Below are 11,120 nucleotides of genomic sequence, written 5' to 3' on the forward strand. Positions count from 1 at the left end.
CCATGTGTCCTTAACATGGTTTCTTTTATTATATAGTATAGATTATCCTCAAATCTAAATTGTTAATTTAATATATTTTTAAAACAAATACCTCTATTTCCTACTTATGTTATATTAAATATATAAATAATAGATTAATATTAAATTTTATCCTAATTTATTAAAAACATAACTTTTTTTATTAATTTGTATACAAAATTATATTTATTCAACTCGTGTAAAATGCGGGGTTTTTGAAAATATAACTTTTTTATTATTTACTATACAAAGTTACATTTATATAACACGTGTAATACACGAAGTTTTTAAAGATATAACTTTTTATCATTTGCTATGTAAAATTAGATTTACTCAACACGTGTAATACACGAGGTTTTTAAGATTACAATTTTTTTTTATTATTTGGTAAATTTTTCAACCCGACTATACACGGGTTTTTTAAAGATACAACGTTTTTAGTATTTAATATGTAAAATTACATTTATTTAATATACATGGTTTTTAAAGATATAACTCTTTTTTAGATCTATTCAACACGTGTAACATACGGGGGTTTTTAAGGATGTAATATTTTTATTATTTGGTAGATTTATTCAACCTGATTATACACGGGTTTCTTAAAGATACGATGTTTTTGGTATTTAGTATACAAAATTACATTTATTTAATCTGTGTAATATACATGGTTTTTAAAGATATAACTATTTTTTCTTATTTGATATATAAAATTACATTTATTTAACCCGTGTAATATACAGGGTTCTAACTTAGTTATAATATAATCATATTCTCTCTATATAAAAAGATTCAACATTTTATAAACATCAATCTATGGGTGTGTCATAAGTTAAAAAATGTTCAAATGCCATGCAAGAACCAGTCAACGAAAAGGTCAACATGATCAAAAGGTCAACCATCTTAGACTCACTAAGATATAAAAATTTTAAAAATTTGATCTTCAATTAACATATTATTTTATGGTTGAATCCACTTTAAGAGAGAGAATCATACTTCCTAAAAAGAAATGTGTTGAAAGGTATTGACATTAGAATTGTAAATTAGACTAAATTCATATAACTTCTAAAAGTTAAAAATTCATAATATCGTATTTACAATTTCAAAACTCTTTAAATATCATATTTACCCGCTCCATAGTATATAAAAAAATCACTTGTAACAGTTTTAGTGAAACAGGCTTATCGCTTTTGTTAAATGAAACTCTCTATCTGATTCTGTTAAATATACGAAATTCATGAAAACATGATATGTTTGGTATTCTAAAGGGGCAAATATGAAATTTTAAACTTTTAGAAGGATTTATATGAAATTGCACCTACATATTAGTTATAATATAATGATGTAGCTTGAGTACTAGCTAAAGATAAGGAAAAATTACAAGTTTTGTCCTTGGGTGATAAGATTTAACAAGAAAATCTAACTGGGTTAAGCCCAAAGGACAAAACGTGCAACAAAATTCCTTGTAAAGGGCAAAACTTGTCAAAATTCGTTAAAAATGACACCGCCTGATAAATGGTTTTAAGATAAAGGACAAAACTTGTAATTTTTCCCTAAAGATAAAGAGTAACATACTTCATCATAAACTTGATTCAGAATAGTTTCACCATCAATATTCTCTCGCGACCCTTCTCTTCTTGCAGTGATCGTAAATGTCAACATGTTTCTCTTAATAACGGACGTTGCCTTGTATGTGGGGCCTACAGGTGACAATCCGCTTGATAACACAACATGAAATTGAGTTTCTCCTATACCTGCTCAAAAACATATTAACAAGTTTTCATAACAAACCTTTAAAATGCAACTAGTAAAAATTAAATTGCTTGATAGTACATGAGAAAGTGGAGACTCATATAGTAACTTAAAATTTGATAAATGAAAAGAGCATACCAAATCAACAGAGAAAAAAAAAAGAAACAATAAGGATATAATAAAACATAAAATACATATTCATGAGTGTAGAATCTGATGTTACCAGAAGGTTTATTCCTGTCCACCGCAAATACCAAAGCAACAGCAGCAGAAATACCATGAGTATCGTTGGAATATCGAAACTCACATGATGGATCACCAACAATGACGGTTTCTGGTGACATCGCATAACCTGCAATAATAAAGAAAAATACATAAATTAATTATAAAATTCATCAAATTAAAGTGAAGTGTTTCTAAAGCAATACCAACCCATCTTTTCCACAACACCCATCATGCCTCTACTGTAGTAGTTCTGTAAACAAACTCCAGTAAGCATCAGAAGTGCAATAAGAATACGATCTTGTTAATAACATATGCACAAATAACATGATAAAAGACGTACAGCGAACATTATTATGGCGGCAGGGGAGTTACGTCCTGAAACAGAAGTTGAGAACTCCCTGATGTTTGTTACGAATTCGTGAATCATGAAAGCTTCTGGTACCTGATACATGAATACACAAACTTATAACAAAGAAAGTTTAAACAAAACAACTAAAGCAACACATTAAAAAAATTGGAAGATGAGATTTATTGAATTTTTTGCAAAAGTAAGTGGTTTAGAGAAAAAAAAAAGAGTGCCTTTAGGTGATCCAGGATTTTTGCAGCGATCTTCTACTCAATTTCTGTCAAAAACCTGCAAAAGCTGCAATACCCTAGAAGATAGCTGTTTGAAACAACAATGTTATATAAGGTCGCTGTTTGAAACAACAACCTTAAGAAGGTCGTGTTTGGTTCCGAAATCTTACCAAAGATTGCTGTTTGAAAGAGAAATGTTATAAAAGAACGTTGTTTCATACTGCATTGTTAAATAAGGTTGCTGTTTGAAAGAGAAATCTCATATAAGGTCGCTGTATCATACTGCATTGTTAAATAAGGTTGCTGTTTGAAAGAGAAATGTTATATAAGGTTGCTGCATTGTTATAAAAACAATATTAAATTCTTTTGTCTTATTATGTTTTTTAATATTTTTATGTTAAAAGGGTATTTTAGTAAATAGGGTTGGCTAAATGCACCCCTTTTTTTACTAATCATACCCTCTTTCTAAAAATATAGTTTAAAAATTGTAAAATTTCACCCCTTTATACAATTCAAATATTGTTTTTGAAGACTTTTTCTCTAACTCGTATTTATTATATTTCTATTAAATATTATAACAAATTAATAAAAAAATATAATTTTTAAATAATAAAAAAGTTTCAGAACTTTTTTAGAAAAAAAAGATTTGATTTTATATTTTTAATTTATTTCATATTTTAGTTTTTCCATCTTTCTATTTCTAATTTATTAGTATTATTATATTAAAATACTTTTATAATATAATTAACAACTTTCATTTATTAAAAGTAATAAGATGAAAAAAGAAAATAAAACGTTAACTAGCACATTAGGTAGTAAAATGATTTGATCAAAGCATGTAATATCAATTAATAATCGATATAAGTTGAAATTTAATTATGGTGAGGGTATATTATAGACTAATCAGAATCATTATCTACAAATTGACGTGGTGATTCTCAAATGTTTTTCTTTTCTTTTAACTCCAAAACTATATTAAGTTGGCTGACTTCAAAGCTTCATTGAAATTTTTGGGTATTATTGTTTATACAAACTAAGTTCGAATACCCACTTCAAGCCGTTATGAATAAAAAAAAAAACAAAACAAAGATTTCTCTTTCAAACAGTAACCTTATTTAACAATGCAGTATGATACAGCGACCTTATATAAGATTTCTCTTTTAAACAGCAATCTTTGGTAAGATTTCAGAACCAAACAACAACCTTCTTAAGGTTGCTGTTTCAAACAGCGACCTTATATAACATTGTTGATTCAAACAGCTATCTTCTAGGGGATTGCAGCTTTTGCAGGTTTTTGACAGAAATTGAGTAGAAGATCGCTGTTTCATATGGCGACCTAACTAGATTTGCAACAAAAATCCTGGATCACCTAAAGGCACTCTTTTTTTCTCTAAACCACTTATTTTTGCAAAAAAAAAAATCAGATTTATTACCTGAATCTGCTTTAGAAGTGGGATTGTTGTGACTTTCAGCCCTGGTAGAAATCCAACAATCAACAATATTGAATCACCATCCTCTCCAAGATTAGGCTGACTCTGCAGATTATATGATTCGTTACTTTCTTAACACCAAAGAATTATAAGCGCTATCAAAATAAGAAAGAAAACAAGACCTCTTTAAATTCATCTGAAACTGCATCTCTTCCGATTGTTTCCGAGGAACAATTAACAATGATAGGAACATGAGCGCCTAGTGCTTCAGTAATCTGCAACTTATTCATTACACAACGTGACCTTATTCATAATAATTTTTCAAGAAGGGCATGTTTGGCTAAGCTTTTTGAAACAACTTATTGACTGGCTTTTTGGAAAAGTCAATATGGAATAACTTATTGACTTATTGGCTTTTTCCCCTGACATACACCCTCATTGCCAAAAATCATTTTGGAGCTTATGACTTTTCAAAAAGCCAATAAGTCAAAAACTAGTTTCAAAAAGCTTAGCCAAACATGCCCGAAATAACATACGAGATCGCGAGCCTTTTCCACAGCGTATTCAGAAAATACATCGTCGTCGTAAATGTCCGGTTCCGGTTCGTAAAAAGTAGCAATCGAAGCGATGGCAAAGTGAAGACGAATAGGCTCCGATAGTACTTTATTCACTACCTCTTTTACAGCAGCCTAATCATAATTAGAGCATACAATACAAATGACTAATAACATGATTTGGAGTATAATTTGTGATTAATGTAAAAGTTAGGGTTTGAATAAAAGAAACCTTGAGAGAATGATTGAAGGAACAAGCGGAGGCGAGTTTCGGACGAGAGAGGAGGCGTTCGCAAAAGAGGTTCCAAGAGCGGCTGACGCAAGCGGCGGAGGCGAAGGAGGTTTCCGGAAGTCTAGTGAAAATGTTGAGAAGATTGTCTTCGCCGATGACATGAATAGCTGCAGCGATTGTGTCCGTGTACACTTCCATTTCAGTGTTCCCCGATGATCCTTATTGGTGTTGTAATATTGAAAGAGATAAGAATCACTGGAAGTTAGTTATTTTATGGTCAGTGACTGACTTCTCACATCACAAATGTGGAGGAAATTATCGGACACGGTCTACTCCGGTAATGGAAACGTCAAAGGAGGAAACCCAAGAGTTAGTTGCATGGTATGGGATTCTACACTAACGTATAGGGAAAACAACAAAGATAATTCTTGTAATATATATAGCATTACATAACTCAATTTATGTATCTTTTAAGTTTACAATTGATAAATGCTCATCGGCGTGGAGTTGACGGATGGGGTGGCTACTAGCCGTTGGACCTCAACGGTAGGATTAGGTTCAAACGTGAACATTTTCTCTAGCGTGAACTGCGTGAACTCTTTTGAACCATTGATTTCATATCCATTTGATAAGGGTAAGATTGTAACTTCATATAAATATTGATTTTTAATTATTATCTTATTAAATTCAAATTCATATTATCAATTCAGTTACAATTTCCGTGAACAATGAAAATTATAGAATCTTAAATTTCCAAATTTTATTAAAGATTATCTTAACATATTTTATATTTATCAAAAATATATTTCATAATCTTTTCATATCATAATCTTCAGTTACGAGATTTCTTCCGTAAAATATATCTTCACGATCAACGTTTCTACATGATAAATATCATCTACAGTTCGTGATTTTTAGGATTATGTGGCCGGACATCGTCTTCTTCAGAAACCTGAAATCGTGCCGGACATCAACCTTTTCAAGAACCTGAAAATATCGCCGGATTTTTTGATTTTTGCTGAGTAAGTCTTCTCTAATCGCTGGATATCATCAGTAACATTCGTCTTTTTTGCTTAAGTCGCCGTCAGACGCCGGAAATCAAAAATTATGCCGGAATAAATCTCCGGAGAATATGTTCCAATTACGTATTGAAATATTTGACCGACAACTTGACTGTTTATTTATGTAATTCACTTGATGTCGTTTTGACTACACTGCTCAACGTATTCGAATTTTTTTCCTGCAGGTGCTGTTGTATGAAGATCATTCATGGCCGACCCAGAAATTGACAATATCAATTCTGACCAAAACGATGGCGATAATATATTTGTTACAACAATGGACCATCCAGGTAACAATATACTTGATGAACATATTTGAATCTTTTTCCGGCAGGTACTGGTATGTTTTATTTAATCCATAACGATAGTACACATGTGCATAACACACGGTTTTTCCATGTCAATAGTGTATAACATGATAGTACACATGTGTATAATACACGGTCTAGTGCATAATACACGGTATTTACGTGTCGATAGTGTATGACATGAGCTCTTTGGGCTTGGAACCCCAAACCATTTGTTGTCTTTGTTTTTTTGAATTAATTTTTTTACTGTAATTTGGTAGAGTCGGTTGCTAGCAATGTTTACGAAACGCCAAATGGGACTAGGTACTGGACACCCATTGTCCCCCATGGAGCCAAACCGTTTTTGAAAGCTAGATTTAATACGATTGAACAAGCAATTGCAATGTACGAGGCGTACGCACAACTTGCCGGATTTGGAACACGTTTGGGTACTTCGAAAAAAGTAAAAATTGGCAACGAGATAATTACGACTCGGCGATACGTTTTATGCTCAAGGGCGCCAGTGAACAAACATAAACATAAAGAAACTATCCCTGATGATATTGACTCAACTTCACCATCGCGCCGTTCCAATGTTAAAGTTACAGATTGTAAGGCATGTGTGAAGTTTCGTCGTATAAAAAAGTCAACTGATTATGAAATCTATGGTTTTGTTGAACAACACAACCATGAGTTTACCTCTCCCGAGAATCTTGACTTATCACTAAAGCGAAGAAAGCTCGATTTTTCTACACAAGAGTTCATATCAAAGTGCCGCAATGCTAATCTTGGCCCTACCAAATCCCACAAGGCACATGTTGCAATAAAAGGTAGTCACCATAATGTTCACGGTACCGTTGTGGACTACAAAAATTGTGGCCGTGACATTCGAGATTTTATTGGCGATAGAGACGCCCAAATGATAATTGACAAGTTCAAAGCTAGAAGCGAAAATAAAGTTAATTACAGTTTTGATACCCATATTGATGATATGGAACTTCAGTTAATTTTTTGGTGCGATGGCGTTTCTAAACTAAACTACGAAGCGTTCGGTGATGTTTTGGCGTTCGACGCGACGTATCATACAAATATGTGAGTTTTTAAAAATTTCATTTATGAATTTCTAACACTTGCTGGTTATCAGTTACAGTTGATAACTTTTTTTCCAAACAGGTACGATATGATTTTTGTGCCTTTCACTGGAGTTGACCATCATAAAAAGTGCACAATATTTGGGGCTGGGTTGTTACATAATGAGACTATTGAATCATACACATGGCTACTCCAAAAATTTCTTCAAGCACACAATGGAAAACAGCCACTCTTGATATTAACTGATCAGGATTGTGCTATGAAACAAGCTGTCGCCAACGTATTTGACAAGTCCATCCACAGACTATGTATGTGGCACATTATTCAAAAGTTGCCAGCAAAGGTATTCGCTACAAACATGTCTACAGCATAATGCCCTTACTTTGTACACATAGTTTTAAATATGGCATTTTTAACTAAATGTACACATGTGTATTATTAGCTATAACTCTTATGTACACGTGTGTACATCGGATTTTTACAATACTGATATCTTTTTTTTCCTTTATTTTCTAGATCAAGGGTAACGACAAAAGGAACGCGGAAATCAAGAAAAAATTCCACAAACTAGTATGGAATGTTTACATAAAACCAGAAACATTTGAAAAGAGATGGCATTTACTTATTGCTGAGTACGGTTTGCAAGAGCATTCTTGGTTGACTGAGATGTATTTGATTCATGAACAGTGGATCCCAGCATATTTTCGCGAAATACCTATGTGTACGTTAATGAAGACTACTTCTAGGTGCGAAAGCGCCAACCATTTGTTCAAATCAAACTCTAGTCCACACAATACGTTGGTACAGATATAACAATATAACCACTATGTACACCGGTGTACATCACGAATTAAACAACATACACATGTGTACTTATCGTCTATATATACCGTTAAACTCACCGGACCCTGAACAAACCAACATAGCTACAATCTTTAAGAAAACAGAAAAACATGAAAACGGTCAAAGACCTATTTCGAATGAACAGATTCAAAGTTTCAAGCCCTAATTCCAATTAACATAATGAACGTAATCTTACTCAGAATTAATAACTCCTACTAAAACTAATACCAATGTACATCAGATATGTAACTACACAAGTGTCATAACAAAACATTCATGCCCTAATTCCGATTAGTGTTCTTAGTTGATTAATAAAAGGATCTGAACATGCAACTACTTTTTGAAGCAATTAAAGATAAGGAATTTCAATGTGTACCTTTGATTGTTGAAGAAGAACCTTATTTCCCGTCGATTATTAAAACTCCGGCGCCGATTACCTTTACCTTTGTCGTCGCCGTTGAATATTAAAAGAGAGGGAGAGAGACACGATGTTGATTATATTGTCTCTCGTAGATTTAGAAAACATTGAGATACAGGATGTTTTATTATAATAGGGGATTAAATGATATTATACCCATAACTAAATACTAGAAAATCACGGGATTTTATATTCAATTAGGCAAATATCTTGCAACTGTATATTAAATGAGCAAATAATCTAATTACAAAATTACCCTTTTGCTTTTACTAAAATAATAAAAAGTAACCTATTAATTACAAACATGCCACTAACTAAGATTATCAAGATCATATTAATCAACGGTCTAGATAAGTTCACGCAGTTCACGTCTGGGATGTTGTTCACGCTAGAACCTCACCCTATATAAATGTGGAGGAAATTATCGGACACGGTCTACTCCGGTAATGGAAACGTCAAAGGAGGAAACCCAAGAGTTAGTTGCATGGTATGGGATTCTACACTAACGTATAGGGAAAACAACAATGATAATTCTTGTAATATATATAGCATTACATAACTCAATTTATGTATCTTTTAAGTTTACAATTGATAAATGCTCATCGACGTGGAGTTGACGGATGGGGTGGCTACTAGCCGTTGGACCTCAACGGTATTATTTAAAAAAAAGATTTTTTATTAAATATTTCACTTCATCTATATAAAAAGCTCACCATTTTCCCCCACTCTCTTCTACCCAACTCATTCTTGACTTTCATTTTTATAAAATCTTTCAACCTTTTTATAGAAAATAATGCATCAACGCAACCGCAACTTTGATCTGAACAACCCCTATGGTTTCGGCGAAGTACCGAACACCACTTCGCCTCAAGGGAAGAGCGGGAAATGTAGGAGAAACTAAAAAAAGAAATAATAGATAAATATCGTACTTATAGTTTTGGGTTTTTTTACGTTTAATTTTTTTATTTAAATTAAGTAATCGGTTTTTTAGTTATGTAATCCTTTTCTTATTTAAATTATGTAATTTTTTATTACTGTCAATTATTATATTAGTAATAATGCTATTTAAAAAAAGATAATATATAATTATTAAATAAAAATAATAATAATAAGTGTGTGTCACGTGTAAAATAACACCTCTCTTCCACGCCCTTTCCACACCCTCCTCCCTTTTCCAGCACGCCACTTTTCTGATGTGTGCTTACTTGTCATCCACATGTCGCATAACGCTCATTTTTCAAGCTCCTCTACACCATGTGATCTAAGTGCTGAAATCGGAGCCTAAATGATGAAACGTGGGTTTATACGTTTGACCCAAACACCATGTGGTATTCATATAATAACTAAACATTTTACCATATCCGAAAAATATTAGTAACACTTAATATTAGGAGATAGAAGAACCACTAGTAAACCCTATGATAAGAACACTCAAAAACATGCATCCCATAAAACATATACTCAGGCAACTAGAAAAAAACACCAATTCAGTTAAAGCTATTAATATATCCTTTTTTCCCACCAAACCTCAACACATTCTCATTGAGTGTAAGACATGATTAAATAGACAACACCGCACGCAACATTGCACCGTCTTTTGTTCTTGGGATTCTTTAACATACGGAGTTAAAAAACCACGTCCAATTACCCTCTGGAGAAACTCTTAATTTTAACAGATTTAAAGTTTTTACATATTATAAACGATTATAGACTAATGGCAGGTAGACGAGCAACAAGTTGCGCCGCTACCCCCTTCTGAATAGCAAACCCTACCCTGCTAAACACAAAATTATGCCCTTAACATGCGCGGTGTTACTGCTTACCACCTGCTGAACCCGCTTGAGGAACCGCACCGCGTCAGGGGCGAGAGCGCCAAAAGTATCGAAAGCGAACGGGACGAACACGTGTTGATTCTCGGTGCAAGCTTTTTCATGCTTAGCTACTTTGGCCGCCTCTGCCTTAGTTATTGCTTGGCCCACCACAAACCCGTGGTCCCTTAGCCCAACGAGGGGGGACACACCTGTCAAATCAACACACGCGTGTTTTCCTCCTTCCCATCAAAAAATAAGAATGTCAGCGGGTCGTAGGGTAGATCTCCCTTCTAATGGATCGGTTAAGAAGTTCACCAGAGCTTCCTTTTTTGTCGAGATCCCTGCCCGCTTAAGGACATCATAAAGCACATCAAGAACTAAATCGTGTCGATATTTAAATCCTGGTAATTCTTTGCAATGGATTGCATGCTCCCCAAAAGCATCCAAGCAAGACTTCCGACATACAGGACACGGGTCATCAACAGGGAAAAGCGGTACCATCAGCCGGTACTTGAGGATAGCCCGGTATTCCACGGCCGACATACATTGCCCTAAACCTTCGATGGGAACAACAGATAGGAAATCCTGAGCATGGGGGGCTCGCAAACACTCAAACACGGCTCGCTGCCGCGGAGACAAAGCAAACTTCTCTTCAACTGTCTTGACGATTTCGCCATATAAGGCATTCGCCAGAATTTTCTGGGCTTTAATGGGGGCGGTGTCTTTAATGTAGAAACCGCCGAGATCAAGATCGGGAAGAGAACTATGCAGGTTGTCCAACGCACCCCTGTAATCAGAGTCCAACAACCCACCACCACATTCAC

At 33.8% G+C, this 11,120-nt stretch overlaps 2 protein-coding genes across 2 annotated transcripts; one reads left to right on the forward strand and one right to left on the reverse strand.

The window, feature by feature from the left end:
• Positions 1-1,536: 1,536 nt before the first annotated feature.
• LOC110886277 (F-box/LRR-repeat protein At5g63520) lies at positions 1,537-4,982 on the reverse strand. The gene is made up of 10 exons (XM_022134057.1): positions 4,785-4,982; positions 4,535-4,687; positions 4,181-4,273; positions 4,002-4,103; positions 2,739-2,747; positions 2,627-2,656; positions 2,333-2,434; positions 2,200-2,242; positions 1,991-2,119; positions 1,537-1,769 (listed from the first exon to the last, which is right to left on the reverse strand). The coding sequence occupies exons 1-10, from the start codon at positions 4,980-4,982 to the stop codon at positions 1,537-1,539; spliced, it is 1,092 nt and encodes a 363-aa protein (XP_021989749.1).
• A 1,071-nt stretch (positions 4,983-6,053) lies between these two features.
• Positions 6,054-7,597, forward strand: LOC110886268 (protein FAR1-RELATED SEQUENCE 5-like). The gene is made up of 4 exons (XM_022134046.1): positions 6,054-6,135; positions 6,180-6,185; positions 6,414-7,224; positions 7,306-7,597. Exons 1-4 carry the CDS (start codon positions 6,054-6,056, stop codon positions 7,595-7,597), a joined length of 1,191 nt encoding a protein of 396 aa, XP_021989738.1.
• The last annotated feature ends 3,523 nt before the right edge of the window (positions 7,598-11,120 follow it).

This window comes from Helianthus annuus, chromosome 2 (assembly GCF_002127325.2).
Source record: "Helianthus annuus cultivar XRQ/B chromosome 2, HanXRQr2.0-SUNRISE, whole genome shotgun sequence".
Classification (NCBI taxonomy): Eukaryota; Viridiplantae; Streptophyta; class Magnoliopsida; order Asterales; family Asteraceae; genus Helianthus; species Helianthus annuus.